Source organism: Bubalus bubalis, chromosome 10 (assembly GCF_019923935.1).
Source record: "Bubalus bubalis isolate 160015118507 breed Murrah chromosome 10, NDDB_SH_1, whole genome shotgun sequence".
Lineage (NCBI taxonomy): Eukaryota > Metazoa > Chordata > Mammalia > Artiodactyla > Bovidae > Bubalus > Bubalus bubalis.
Genome location: NC_059166.1, coordinates 36,727,699 through 36,743,822, shown reverse-complemented (window position 1 = coordinate 36,743,822; position 16,124 = coordinate 36,727,699). Strand labels below are relative to the sequence as shown.

The following is a 16,124-nucleotide window of genomic DNA, read 5'->3' as shown; positions in this document are numbered from 1 at the left end:
TATTTGTGGGCACTGGAAATTGCTCTATTATCCTAGCATATAGAAGCTAATGAGAAGTAATGGCATATAGTTGCTTCATGTGTGTAAATGTCTAAATGACTTAAATATTGATTTTTCCCTTCAACTGCAGATCAAAGTTCCCAACGCTAAAGGTTCCTTATTTTAAAACAAATGCATGTATAATTTGCCAGTCAGCAGTACAGTAAATTCCTGTGGTAAGCTCAAATCATTAAAAAGCTCAAATAGGCATATCTAGTTTGGTTTGTTTTTTAGGACTGATTAAGTTAATAGACCACTAAAGACCTACTTTAATAACAACTGAAAGTTATCTCATGGAGTAGTACAAATTTTCCAAGTTTTTTTTTATAACTTCTCCATCTATAAAACATTTAAATGATATATGGCATAGAATTTGATTAAAATTCACAGATATTTATGTACCATCTACTGTCTGTGAGGTACTTATGCAGAATACCAGAGGGAAACATTAGAATGTGAATAAGACCTGAATCCTGCTATCACTGTGACTCTTCCAAAAATCCTCAGATTTTAAAGTGCATGTAAAATAGTGAAATAAATATTATTAGGAAAATCCTCAAATTTTAAAGTACATGTAAAATCATGAAATAAATATTATTAGGTTTTTTAGTGTGAAGTGCATATATATTTAATTTTGAAAATATATTAAAACCATATAACATTTAGCATTTATTAATATATATTATGTGCTAAGTACCAGATGAGGAATTTAATGTGAATTTTCTCATTTCATCCTCAGAACAAAATTCTGAGGTAGGTGTAATTCAGCTCATTTAAGTGAAAATTAACTGAGACTCTGAAGGCATAAATAACTTTCCCAAAGGCCATAGAGCAATTTAAAGGCAGAACCAGAATCCAAAATAAGATATGGAAAATCTCCAGGAATGGGTTTGATCTTTTGTGTGATTCAGAACTGACTCCTGTATTAATAGACATGTCAGATAACTAACACAGCCCTTTATCTGGTCTTTCTGGAAGAAGATACTTAAAAGTTTTTTATTAGCCTGTTGATTCTTCTCTGGGGTGTGACTTAGTTTCCACTGCACATTTGGGAATCTTTTCTTCTAAAATTTATAATCAGCTTCTGCTGGTAATAAAGAATCACCTGCAGAGATTGTGAATGAAAGAAGAAAGAAAAGGAGATAGTGGTAGATCTATTTAGCCTCAGATCAAAGTAGTATTCCAAGATGTGTTCTGGCTTCTGCTTTTGGGGAAGTAAATTGACGACTATCTCAAAATAACCTCTTTTTAAATAATATAACCTAAAATTAATTGAACTTATTTAAACACACAGCACTTACAACAATAGTGTTGCTAACTATACAAAATGTTAGAATTGTCTGTGAGCAAAAGGAAGGCTCTGTTTATTACAATTGTTGCTATTTTTGCAATTAGAAGGGAAAAGATTATACATTAGTCATATACTATCCAAAGTAATGAATATAAGGCAAAATACTTAAGCAGTAAGAGAAAGATTAACTAAAATTCTCATTCACATAGGAAATAGCAATGTTGATAACTCCTTTTTACAGTGTTTTCATAAATTTTCCATGATTGTATGTTTTATTTTCATTCATTTGTCTTTTATGTGAAAAGAGTAAGTATGTTTCTCTTTAACTTAATGGAACTTGGATTAAAATGGGTTCTGTTATTTTAATCACATCAATGTTGCATATCGTGAGGAAACAGTTTTCTATTTCCTTGGCAGAGAACTTTAAAGGAAAAAATTAAGCTCTAGTCAATAAGAAACTTATGTTTATATAAAACCATAATTTATGGTTTATTTGATTAGATCAATGTTTAATTATGTATTACATGTATTTTTTGTACTGAATATTTACTCATAAATTAATCCAACCCACAGCAGGAGTACTAATAGAAGCTTCCATCCAAACATAATAAGTAAACAGAAGACAAACAGCTGTTGCAAACATCCTATTTTTGAGTCTGGGCCTGATAACAAAAAATAGTTTGGAGAATTGGCTGCTACCATACACTCACATCTGTTGAGACTGTACCATTTCAACTCAGTACTTGATCACTGCATGTCACAAGGTAGCAAGTAGTTCTCTTAAGTTAGAGAACTTAGAGAAAACACTAAATGCTGATTTATGTTTGGGAAGTTGTACTTCTAAGCTCTTCATCTTCTATGTAATGTTTAGTGAATTTATTCATGAGATGTTTATATTTTTAAGTGTACTCAATGGATCTAGGTGTTTGTCAAAATATATTAAGTAGAAAAAATTTAACCCATTTAATTGTAGTATTTAGAAATTTGACCTGGGGGACTTCCCTGGTGATGCAGTAGTTAAAACTCTGCGTTTCCACTACAGGCAGCACCAATTCTTTCCCTGGTCAGAGAACTAAGATCCTGCATGCCACACAGTGCAGCCAAAAATAAATTTTTTTTGATCCTTCAACTTTTGGTGTTCTTGTTCTAGGAAAACCACTAAGTGTCTGCTTTTCAGTTGCAACCAGAAATATTCTTACCTGATCAAACTCTTATAATTCCTTTTGCTTTGAATCATAACTGAATATAGGGAAAATATAATTGGGCCTTGTTTTGTTATACAGGAGACAGAAAGCTTATGCTGAAGGTAGGTAGGCATTATTCAAGTGAATAAATAATTAAACAAAAGTTCATATGGGAATCTCATATTGACTTCTTAATTCCTCAGGATGTATCTTTCACAATTACTTTGTCTTTCCTCTGCCAATGAGAACACTGTAAAGATTATCTCTCGGCAGTGTTAAAGGGAAACATTGTATATGAATATTGGCTAGGAGGTAGGTTGTGAGAATTTGGAAAGCATGGTGAAAGTTAGGAAGAATAAATGAGTTTAGGTAGTTCCATACAGAGTTGAAGGTCTGTGCCGCAGGGACACCGATTGGTCAATTAGTGAGTGTTACACTGAGGGACGGGCTTCCTTGGTGGCTCAGATGGTAAAGAATCTACCTGCAATGTGGGAGACCTGGGTTCGATCCCTGAGTCAGGAAGACCCCCTGGAGAAGGGATAGGCTACCCACTCCTGTATTCTTGCCTGTGAATCCTATGGGCAGAGGAGTCTAGCAGGCTGCAGTCCATGTGGTCATAAAGAGTTGGACATGACTGAGCGAATAAGCATGCACGCACACCGAGGGAGTGTCTCTTGTGGCTGCCACAGAACTTTGTCCTTGGCCCTGTCACATTCATGATTTTTGTCACTGCTTTGGATACATATGAACTTTATTTTTAAATTTATTTTATTTTTGAATTAATTTTTATTGGCATGTAGTTGGTTTATAATGCTGTGCTAGTTTCTGCTGTACAGCAAAGTGAATCCATTATACATATACATATATCTACTCTTTTTTAGATTCTGTTCCCATATAGGTCATTACAGAGTATTGAATAGAGCTCTCTGTGCTATATAGTAGGTTCTTGTTATCTGTTTTATATGTAGTAGCATGTATATGTCAATTCCAATCTCACAATTTATACCCCCTTACTCCCAGATAACCACAAGTTTGTTTTCTACATCTGTCACCCTATTTCTGTTTTGTAAATAGGTCATTTGTACCATTTTTTCTTAGATTCCACATATAAGCAATATCACATGATGTTAATCGTTCTCTGTCTTACTTCATGTATGAACTTTAGATGATACCAAGTACAAAGGAATGCAAAATTATCTTATCAGGTTGAAAGTGACCAAGTCTAAAAGGAAAAAAAAAAAATAAATCAGAAGAAAGATGAGAGGGAGATGGATAGGGGGAGATTATAAAATGAGAAAAGAGGGCAGGAAAAGCAAGCAGAGATGGGAAAAAAGAAAAAAAGAAAGGGAGAAATAAGGCAGGTAGAAAGTAAAATTCCTCAAGAATTTTTTTTTTCCTGTGTGTCTCTTGGAATACATAAAGAAGGTTCTTCCCTTCCAAAGCAATATTTCTAGAATGCATTATCTCCATCTGACACCCACCACTCCAAGTCCACTTTCTATGCTTTAAAGATGATATAACTTTATGATCTCCCATGTAAATTCTGTCTGTTTTCTAATTCAGCATCCTCTTGCATCTGTTCTATTCTAATAATTATTGTACTTTGAAAGGAGAGAATATGCTCTTATTGCAATGTTCTAAATGTATCAAGCAAGAACAGAACAAGTCCTGAAGTGGGACACTTCTGTTTTGAAAGAGATCTCTGTGAATGAATGAAGTAGTAACACTTAAATGGGAGGTCCCTTTTCCGAGTTTAAAACTCTGGGGCTTGGAATCTAGAAAGATAAATCACCTGCCCACTTTGTGATACTAAATTGAAATTGACAGGTATGTTTCATTTATCTTGCTCAATATTACAAAGCCTTTCCCTCCTTTGATTTTAGTATATCCCCCCTGAAATATTTGCTGTGGTAAGAAAAGCAAATATTGGGTTTTACACCCCACTTCGTGAAGTAAGAATGATGATGTTCTAATATCAGAGAACCAAATATTCCAGGTTTATTTTTCTGAGGAAAAATTTCCTTGCAGATAGATTGTCCTCCATAGAGCATCCATTCTTCACCCCTCAATTCATTCATATTTCCTGGATTGGGGGAAAAAGAGAACACACAAAACTTAATACTAAATGCTTTCATAAAGCTTAGCTCTATGAATTAACTTCAGCCTTTTCCACTCATGAGGGAAAACTTTCCTGCCTCATTAAATCTTTAATGCAATGTGCTGCCTGCACACTACATTATTATGTGTGACATGAGGTTATATATTGCAAAGTAGCTATAATGTTACTTGCAATCAAGCTGTTTCTTTCCCCTGAAGGTAGAATTAAGACAGGTACTCGTGGGAAACAGCTACTTGTGTTGCTCTATTCTTAATGGGGTGAAATTGAGGATCAGGAAAGTGAAGGGTTTAACACTGAACCATCCCCAGGAAGAGATGGGTGCTGCTCCTTTGTCTTGCAGTGCCTTTGCAACTTGATATCTAAATCTCCCCAAAGAGAATTTTACTTAATAGATAAGTGAAAAAGTGAAAATGTTAGTTGCTCGGTCGTGTCCAACACTCAGCGACCCCATGGACTGTTGTCCACCATACTCCTCTGTCCACAGAATTTTTCAGCTAAGTATACTGAAGTAGGTAGCCATTCCCTTCTCCAGGGGATCTTCCCCACCTAGGGAGGGATTGAACTGGGGTCTCCTGCATTGCAAACATATTCTTTACCCTCTAAGCCACCGAGAAGCATAATTAAGGGGAAAAGTAAAAGGCTAGGTCTTTGGGGACTCCTGTGGAATGAAATATCTTCATTAAATTCACTTTCTCTTTGTATTGAAAAGGGATAAAGTTTTCATCTCTGGTAAATATAGTCTAATCCATCCATTAAAGATAACAATTGCCCTAAAGCAGACTTGAATTGCACTTATTTCTACCTGTGGGAAAGCAAATATTTCTAGCCAATAGATGATGACAACTTGGTTTTTAATAGCCAGAGAAAATGAAATCTTCTATTCTCTGTACATGGAGTGCTTCATAAAATTAGAGAAATCAACGTTGTCCCCAAGATGAACTAATATGAAAATGTCAAATATAAAACTGATAATTAAGTCTACAAAGTCCAAAACTGTGGAAAGCTGAAGTTATGCACAGTAAGCATAACTTAACAATGTTGTGTGATGTATTGTTAGAATTCTTCATTGCTATGGGATGAGTTGGTTTATACAGGGTTCCGTTTTTGTGGGTTTCTTTTTTTAATCCTTTAGCTCAGTTGTAGTTGCTGCTGACTTCTCAGTAGATTTTAAGAACATCACTAAAAGAGCTTCTTTTTCCTAGTCTTCTGTCCAGTAGGGGCATCATCCAGGCAATGAAAGAAAAGCGTCATTTCAATGGTCAGAGAGCTGTAAGAATGAGAGTTTCAGCAGGAAAATTACCTTAAGCAAATATAAGTAGCAGAATGGATACAAGAAAAGGCTAGATTGGGAATTCCAAAACTTTTTCAACATGTGCTTCTCTTCAGTTCAGTCACTCAGTTGTGTCTGACTCTGTGACCCCATGGACTGTAGCACGCCAGGCCTCCCTGTCCATCACCAACTCCCAGAGCTTACTCAAACTCATGTCCATTGAGTCGGTGATGCCATCCAACCATCTCATCTTCTGTGGTCCCCTTCTCCTCTTGCCTTCAATCTTTCCCAACATCAGGGTCTTTTCTAGTGAGTCAGTTCTCTTAGCATCTCCATATTTTTTTCACATTGCCTTTTCAGTTCAGCTCAGTCACTCAGTTGTGTCTGACTCTTTACGACCCCATGAATTGCAGCATCCCAGGCCTCCCTGTCCATCACCAACTCCCGGAGTTCACTCAAACTCATGTCCATTGAGTTGGTGATGCCATCCAGCCATCTCATCCTCTGTTGGCCCCTTCTTCTCCTGCCCCCAATCCCTCCCAGGATCAGGGGCTTTTCCAATGAGTCAACTCTTTGCATGAGGTGGCCAAAATATTGGAGTTTCAGCTTTAGCATCAGTCCTTCTGAAGAACACCCAGGACTGATCTCCTTTAGAATGGACTGGTTGGATCTCCTTGCAGTCCAAGGGACTCTCAAGAGTCTTCTCCAACACCACAGTTCAAAAGCATCAATTCTTTGGTGCTCAGCTTTCTTCACAGTCCAACTCTCACATCCATACATGACCACTGGAAAAACCATAGCCTTGACTAGACGGACCTTTGTTGGCGAAGTAATGTCTCTGCTTTTGAATATGCTATCTAGGTTGGTCATGACTTTCCTTGTCAGACTTTATTTTTTGGGGCTCCAAAATCACTGTAGATGGTGATTGCAGCCATTAAATTAAAAGACACTTACTCCTTGGAAGGAAAGTCATGACCAACCTAGATAGATCAACTGAAATGTGCCACAGTAGTTAGGGCTGAACAACAAAAAAATATTTGTAATTTGGCAACTTAGCAATCATTAAAAAATAATTCACATAAATCTAAACAATATAATTTATTTTCTTCATAAATTACTGCAGTTACTTACTAATGGGATCTTGCTTGATGAGTAATATTCAAATTCTCAAAACCTAGAATCAGATAAGTCCGTGCTGCCCTTATTTTCTGTTACACGTTAATTTTTGTACAACATTTGGTGTGTTTTTTTTTTTTTAACACTTGGTTTTTAATCACAACATTCACTGAAAAAGTTCCTTAACAAACATATGACATGACTGAAAATTCAAGTAAACAAAAACGTAGCTCAAAATTTTGAGAATATCCTCTAGAGGAATATGGAATATTATCTGATAAAATTGTCAACTACCCAGAGCTAGTTGTTTGTGTGGGGTCCAATAGATACATAGTGTTTCTTTGTTTCCTTCAAACATTTACAGCATCCCACTGTGCCTTTGTGAGTTTACTGCAGTGCTCTAGGGCATCTGTGTGCAGAGCTAGTGAACAGGGAGCTAGATAGATCCTACAGAGTATTGAAACTGCACGGAAACTTGAATGACCCTATAGATCTCAGGGCCACTGCAGGTTCTTCATTAAGGAAGTGCAACAGCAGAAGTAATTGTTGATAAAACTTTCCCCAACAAGAAAACTAAAGTCAGAGAATTGAATTCGAATGCTTGATGAGGACCTAGTGAGTATGATATAGCAATGGGAACAGAAAATTATACAAGAAGCATCTCAAGGAATAGGATGGAGGCACTAATCTGATTCAAATAATAGAGTAAAAGCAATATTATGTAGTATCTATAGTTTCCACTTTACAGCAGAGAAACGAAGCAATGGCTTGACTCATGTGACTCATGGAAGTTGGCAAAATAGTTGTTTGTTTCCTGGGAAGAGCCAGATAATAAACTTTGGGTATTCTGAGTGTTTGTTATTAAACGGTCATTCAGTACAGAAATGTTACAGGCTGAACTGTCCCCCTCAAATTCACATGTTGAAGTCCTAACTCCCAGAACCTCAAAATGAGACTGAATTTGAAGAAAGGATCTTTTATTCTGACTAAGCTAAAACAGGGCACTTAATGTGGTCCCTAATACACCATGACTTTTCCTTATAAGCAGAGGAAATTAGGAGACAAACAAACACAGAAGGAAGACCATGGGAGAACACAGGAAAAAGATGGCCGTCTACAAGCCAAGGTGAGGGGCCTAAGAAGCAACCAGCCTTGCTGACATCTTTTCTTTTTTTGGATGGGCAAGAAGTAGATTTATTAATACAGAATGCTAGTGATAGATGCAATTGGGCAGGTGAGGGGGGTTCTCCCAGCTGACACCTTGATCTAAGGTTTCTGTTGTTTAGCCAGTTTCTTGACCTTTGTTATGGCACCATGACCAAATTCATCCAGGAACATGGGACAGGATAGAAGATACAGATTGAGAAACCAGGGCTGAACACAGTTCAATCCATGAGAGAAGAATGGAAAGTCAGTAAGAAAGGATAACCAAAAAAGGGTAAGAATCTTAGAAACATCCATATACTGAGTATAGAATAAAAGAAAATGTATTTATAATGGAGACGAGGTACCTCTGTCATACTCCAGTGAAAGAAGTATGAGAAAAGTTTAATGTAGTAGAAAACCAAAGAGTCAAGAATCTGAAGAATTATTATACATCACATGGAACTGGACAAAAGCCCATTCATGGTTGCTAGATAGAGCTGATAAGTGACCTTTCAAGACATACTGTTAGTGAAGTTCTAAGTGTGGAAATCAAGCTGAAGTAGATCAAATAAGTAAGGTTGGATGAGTAGAAGTACAGAAAATGAGGTGGTAATACCCCATACCTCAGAGTTTGATAGCAAAACTAACAAATGTCCAGAGATAATATCTAGTGGAGACATTAAAGTCAATTGATGACTTGCAGCTCTGTGCACATTTGATTTGAAGGAGATAGTGAAGACTGGGACATTGAAGGAATTATTGGAGAGTGGAGAAGCAAGCAGGTGAAGGAGCCAAGTCAATATAGCATTTGGACTATGGAGCACAATATAGATGGAGAAGCGACTAAGAAGCCTTCATCCAAAGCTATCTATGAAAGGACAACTTATATTCCAAGTATTTCCACAGCTTGTTCCCCAGAAAACAAATATTCCATAGAAAGAAAGTTTTTATAGCTTTATTTTATTGGGGTCCAAAATCACTGCAGATGGTGACTGAAGCCGTGAAATTAAAAGACACTTGCTCCTTGGAAGAAAAACTATGACAAGCGTAGACAGCCTATTAAGAAGCAGAGACATTACTTTGCAACAAAGATCCATCTAATCAAAGCTATGTGTTTTTTTAGTAGTTATGTATGAAATGTGAGAGTTGGACCATAAAGAAAGCTGAGCCCCAAAGAATTGATGCTTTTGAACTGTGGTGTTGGAGAAGACTCCTGAGAGTCCCAGGACTTCAAGGAGATCAAACCAGTCAATCCTAAAGGAAATCAGGCCTGAATATTCTTTGAAGGAATTGATGCTAAGCCTGAAGCACCAATACTTTGGCCACCTGATGTGAAGAGCTGACTCATTGGAAAAGACTGATTCTGTGAAAGACTGAAGGCAGGAGGAGGAGGGGACGACAGAGGATGAGATGGTTGGATGGCATCACAGACTCCATGGACATGAACTTGAGCAATACTCCAGGATATGGTGAAGGACAGGGAAGCCTTGTGTGCTGCAGTCCACTGGGTCGCAAAGAGTCAGACACGACTGAGTGACTGAACAACAAATAACTGACTTGTTACAAAGACTCTCTCCAGTGTATGTACCCTTTGGGGAAGACACATTAGCTGGAAGCAATACCAAGAAATGCTTGGTTTCATTTCTTATAAAGAGATTATTTGATGCAATTGATAGATAAATAGAAGCAAAGGAGTTTTGTTGTTGTTCAGTCACTCAGTCATGGCCAACTGTTTGCAACCCATGGACTGCAGCACGCCAGCCTTCCTTGCCCTTCATCATCTCCCAAACTCTGTCCATTCAGTCAGTGCTGCCATCCAACCATCTCATCCTCTGTCGTCCTTTTCTCCTCCTGCCTTCAATCTTTCCCAGCATCTTTCTTTTCTAATGAATCGGCTCTTCACATCAGGTGGCCAAAGTACTGGAGCTTCAGCTTCAGCAGAAAATGAATAATTAACCCTAGGAGGTGTGCTCAGTCATTCAATATGTTGGACTCTTTGCCACCCCCATGGACTGTAGCCCACCAGGCTTCTCTGTCCATGGGATTTTCCCAGCAAGAATGCTGAAGTGGGTTGCCATTTCCTCCTGCAGGGTATCTTCCTGACCCAGGGATCGATGCAAGTCTCCTATATTGCAGGAAGGTTCTTTGCCACTAAGCTATCCAGGAAGCCCTATTCCTAGGAGATGCAGTTTCTCAATTAAAGGATGATATTAAAACAACCTTTTTAAAAAATTACTTAAGTACTTAACTAAGTAATTATATAGAGATATATCATCAGTATATATCTTAGGGTGAATGAAACAGACAATGATTTTAATATTATGGAAATGAACACTTGTAGCTTGGGGAAAAAACATCTGGTAATAGTATCATGCATCTATTTAAAATTGCCTGTTATTTCACAACCTAGATGGAACCAAAAAGGATTCACTCATGAAAACTGTTCAGTTCAGTTCAGTTGCTCAGTCATGTCCGACTCTTTGCGACCCCATGAATCGCAGCACGCCAGGCCTCCCTGTCCATCACCAACTCCCAGAGTTCACTCAGACTCACGTCCATGGAGTCGGTGATACCATCCAGCCATCTCATCCTCTGTCGTCTCCTTCTCCTCCTGCCCCCAATCCCTCCCAGCATCAGAGTCTTTTCCAATGAGTCAACTCTTTGCATGAGGTGGCCAAAGTATTGGAGTTTCAGCTTCAGCATCAGTCCTTCCAAAGAACACCCAGGACTGATCTCCTTTAGATGATTCAAACATTCTTTGCTGCTGCCTTTCTGGACTCCCATCATTAAGAAAATGTCTGGTTGATTTATTAACAGTTCTAATGATGCCTACACATGAATATCAGAGGTGCATGAAAGAGTATAGAAAAAAGTTGTTTTATGAAATGTGAATGAGAAAGCAATTTCTCATCTGTATTACTACTGCTATAAGCCCTCAGGTGAACAGGTTGAATTCTGCTCCATTGTTTGTGTTGTATATACCTATAAAAGGCCCCTCTCTTTTTCTATGTAGTTATTTGTTGTTTTTCCCCCATTTCCACCTTCATTACTCTCTCGTATTATATATTACTTCATATATTATATGACTTTATTATAAGTAGGTATGGAAAATACTTTGACAAATCAAAGTATTGTAACAAATCAGACATTTTTCTCTTCATCTTGAGTCTCAATATCTGGGATGTTCAAATTACATTTTGGCTCTTTTCTTTGACAAAATGGGAGTTACCTTTAGTTCTAAGTTTCTTAAATTGATTTAAGGAAATTAAGAATTCATTTACCTTGATCTTTTTCTTTTTTTAAGGAAACCTGTTCTAGAAGGATAATAGCATATAATCTAAATTTTAATAATCAAAATACATTTAGAAGCTCAAAAGTTTGCAACATTATAGATCTATGTCCCAATGTCCTTTCCAAACTCAGTCCCTACCTCCTATTAAATATTTTTATTAATTTAGGAAATTCTGAATAATTAAGTTCTCTTTGAAATATATGAAACATCCTTTGCTGCTGCCTTTCTGGACTCCCATCATTAAGAAAATGTCTGGTTGATTTTTGAACAAGCATGTTTTGTGTAATTTTGGAAGCTTATCTTAATAGAACCAAAAACCTTTTACATAGATTCACCCCTCATTACTCACAGTAATGCCAAGTGCTATAGTCCAGACAGATATTTATTATTTTAGATATGAAAAGACATTGTAACTGGGCTATTTTTCAGTGGAGCAGAGGAATAAAAGTTTTCTGAATTTTAGTTCCATATAAAGCTCCCTGTAATGAGCTCTTAGAAGACATTGAGAAGCTGTGATTTAAAAACTTTGTTTAATCAGCCTTGGCGAACTGTGTTCCATTCCCAATGGAACAACTCTGAAAGGAATCTGGGTTCCTCCTCCTCCACCCAGAGCATCACCAGGAGTTGCTTTGTGGTCAGGGTCTGCCATGAGAGGCTGCAGAGAGCCCAGGGCTGCGAAGCTAGGTCTCTGCTTGTCATTATGGAGGAAACGGCAGAATACAAATGATCAGCTTTGTTTTATGAGTGTCTATTTACAATGCTGGGGTGGAACTTTTTAGAAAAGCACTGCAGCATTTGCATCATCTGTCTTTCAAGTTCCAATGTTGATTCCTGTCCTGTAAATGATCTTGCTTTCCTATTTTTTTTTTAATCCTTTGTACAAGGTTACTGTCAATGTCAGCAAATGTAAACCTCAAGCATACATTGTATGGGGTTCAGCACGCATGTTGGAAGGAAAGAATTTTGTTTAATGAAAAAGGATAACAGCCTTCATTCACACTAAGCATATTTGATTGCCCAAGGGAAAGTGTATCTTCTTTGGGCATTTTGATTAAATTTTTTCATGATATAAAATTTGCTGCTTTATTTCTTTTTCTTTGATCAACAGCATTCTCCAGCATAGCTTATAGTCTAGGTAAAGTGCCTATGAAATGAAGTGATGTCTTTGCTGAAAGCATTCAGACCCAGAGAAAGTGAGTGACCCTCAGTGATGAGTAGAAATCTCCCAATTTTAACAAAGATCCTTCTCTGTTTGGGAATTGTAAAGCTCAAGCTACACACTAGGAAAAATGACAGGAGGGGCTGTGTTTAGTTCCCTGGAAATTAACCTATTTCAGCAAGCCTGCAACACCAGGAAGAAGAATACATGAATTTATATGATGTGTATCAGGTTTGCCATTGATAGGTAAGGTTCGTATAAAGGTTACTCCTGAAGAAATGTCTGTCATTCTCAATCTGCATGCTCATGATTTCTGTTTCTTCCAAATCCTGCCCTCTAGAACAATAAAATAATTTAAAAATAAAAAGCACAGCACAGTTTAATAGCCCATCTCCTGTCCTGTAACGATGGCGCGTCTTCTCTCTTGTAGCTCACAGCAGCTGGAGGACAGTTGATGTTTACCGTATCATATGACCTTGAAGAAGCCAACGAAGATGCAGAACACACACTCCAGCTTATGGTTATCTTAGAGGTAGAGTATGGGAAGTGTCGTTTATGTTTAACTGCTTTACGCTCATGTAATCTGAGGTTATTCCTTACCTAACTAGTTTAACATTCATTTATATACTACTAGAGAAAAATATTGTGATTTGGGAATTTTTTCTGCCATTCACTCTGAGACATATCTAGAAGACTGAACAGAGGTCTTGGGTTCCAATAGTAAAGGGAATTTTTAGAGCAGACTTGAAATTTAAATTTAAAACCTAATGACCATGTCCCCCAGAATATAAGGATACTAAAAGTGTTTGAGCAAATGGCTGATTTATATGGTTGTAGTTTTGCCATCTCTCCTTGCTTCCAAGTAGATTTTATTGTTTATACCTTTGTTTATATTAGGTAAAAGTCAATGGAAAAAGGGAATCTTATCTATTTAGGTACAGTTGAATCTTGACTTCAAAACTCTCTTAATTTAACTAAGAAAAATATAGGAGAAACTGCTTTGAGCATTTGGAGGCACACAGGCGGTTCCCAAAGGCTAGAAGCCTAAAGTAATCACATAAAAGCTGCCTTCCTTTCTCATATTCTTCCTTTCTTCTCTGCTCACACAAAGGCACACATTTTGTGCATATTTATGGGTCCAAAGGGATCTATGTTGATTTAGCATGGGGCTCTGTTGTTGTTTTGGTCTTGAAATGTTCATGCATGAGAATCAACTTAAAAAAAGTCTTCCCCCGAAATGAATGTTTCCAGTATTAGGTGAAGTGATCTGAGTGATATATATCATTACATATGTGTGTGTGTGTATGAAAATAGAAGTATGTCATGGAATTCCTTTGAGATAAAAGGGGTTCTCTAAATGTAAAATGTTGAGAAGCTATATATTATAAATATGAATGAACTAAGGTAAAAGGTTAACCCAAATGATAATAATGCCATTATCCAATTGTAATCATGAAACTGTAGGATTTTTTCTTGTTTCTTTTTTCCCCAGATTGAAGAGTCCTTTAAAACGATAGCTTCATACACTGTTTTAACTTTTCTTCCCCATTTTCCTATATAATCCACATTCACCATAAAATAGTATATCTGAAATATTCAGTTTTGCCCACTTCTATAAAATTGATGTATTTGTAATCATATATATCTAGACTTACCAAGTATTAATTATTTCAGTAAATAGGGGAAGCAGAGTCATGCATAACCAAGGAACCTAGTGGTACATCGAGTTGAGGCTAATATTTAAATTGTTTTCTCTCTGCCTTTTATACATACTAGAAATATCCTGACAGGGAAAGCTAACCTGAAATAAAAAACCTACTGAGGATAGCCTACAAAGAGGAGAATTGCTTTTTTCACAGTTTTATCCTTTTATACTCTCTTTTTAGGGAAATAACTTGAGAATCAGCTCAGCCCAAGAGGAGGTGTATCTGCAACCATCTGAAGAACATATTAATGTGTTGTCACTTAAAGAAGAATCATTTACCACACATGGCACTAATTTCCCAGTCAGTAGAAAGGAGTTTATGACAGTGCTTGTGAATTTGCAGAGAATCCTCATACAAATCACATACAGCCTTGGGATGGATGCCATCTTCAGGTAAACTCGGGAATTGCATCTCCAGCTCTTACCCATTTGCCTTGGGGCGGACGTGCAAGTGCTAAGTGACTGAAGATCCCTGCTGCTGCTAAGTCCCTTCAGTCGTGTCCGACTCTGTGTGACCCCACAGACAGCAGCCCACCAGGCTCCCCCGTCCCTGGGATCCTCCAGGCAAGAACACTGGAGTGGGTTGCCATTTCTTTCTCCAATGCATGAAAGTGAAAAGTGAAAGTGAAGTCACTCAGTCGTGTCCGACTACTAGTGACCCCATGGACTGCAGCCCACCAGGCTCCTCTGTCCATGGGATTTGCCAGGCAAGAGTACTGGAGTGGGTTGCCATTGCCTTCTCATAAGGTTTTCCATCTTCAAATAATAGTTAATGATGGAGCACTGGTTTTCTGAAAAGTGTTTCTATTGATCTTTAAAATTTTACCTACCCAGGATAAATCTGTCTTAGTCCTTTTTCAGTATTGATGATTCTCAGTTTTGCCAGAACATGCAATAAAAATAATCCCTATACTGAGAAATGCTATACTGGAAAGCACAGTCTCCTTTATGATGACTCAAATAGTGGAAAAGTAAAGTGATATAATTCCAGGATACCCGTATTCAGAAAGTGGTTTGTAAAATATTTTCTTCCATTAATTCATTCAGTAGATTCTGACTTAATAGTATATGGTTGATAATGAGAGATATAAGCACCTTCATTTGAATAACCACAAGTTTTTTTGTGAAACACTGTAATACTATAATGGCTGCATGATATCAAGGAAAGTAAGACTAAGAATTCAATTAGCTCTATTGCTTATTATATGTGTGACCTTTGGCAAGTGGTTGGTCTTATGGCAACTGGATTTCTTCAAATGTGAGGTGGAGATAATAGTGCCTACCTTTCAGGGTCATTGTGAAAATTATATGTGATAATTATGTAAAGTGCTCATTACCTCAAACACTTTCAAGGGATTATTCCTTTCTACTCTCTGTTTTGTCTCCTTAAAGAGAGAACTCCCCAACTTGAGCTAAACATGTCCATAAGAGGCACCCTAAAGGCTTCTTTCCATTAAAAAAAAATTACTTACAAATTTCATGGCAATGTTTTCCTGCGTGTGTGCATTCTAAGTCGCTTCAGTTGTGTCTGACTCTGTGCAACCCTGTGGACTATAGCCCACCAGGCTCCTGTGTCCATGGGATTCTCAAGCAAGGATACTAGAGTGGGTTGCCATGCCCTCCCCCAGGGGATCTTCCAGACCCAGGGATCAAACCTAGCATCTCTTATGTTTCCTGCATTAGCAGGCAAGTTTTTTTACCACTAATGCCACCTGGCAAGCCCAATTTTGTCCTAAAGCAGCTTAAATTAGATGATCAAATGTGACCCCAAACCGACGCTTGGCGTACCCATCAGCACAGCAA

The 16,124-nt window shown here is 37.5% G+C and overlaps 1 protein-coding gene across 3 annotated transcripts in view; it reads left to right on the top strand.

Annotated features, from left to right (window-relative positions):
- Positions 1–16,124, top strand: part of LAMA2 (laminin subunit alpha 2) — a 708,999-nt gene that overhangs the window by 382,659 nt on the left and 310,216 nt on the right. For all 3 annotated transcript variants that reach the window (XM_025294565.3, XM_025294564.3, XM_044924246.2), the window contains 2 exons: positions 13,047–13,148; positions 14,503–14,714. In XM_025294565.3, coding sequence (XP_025150350.3) covers positions 13,047–13,148; positions 14,503–14,714 — 314 coding nt within the window. The remainder of the gene's footprint in view (positions 1–13,046; positions 13,149–14,502; positions 14,715–16,124) is intronic.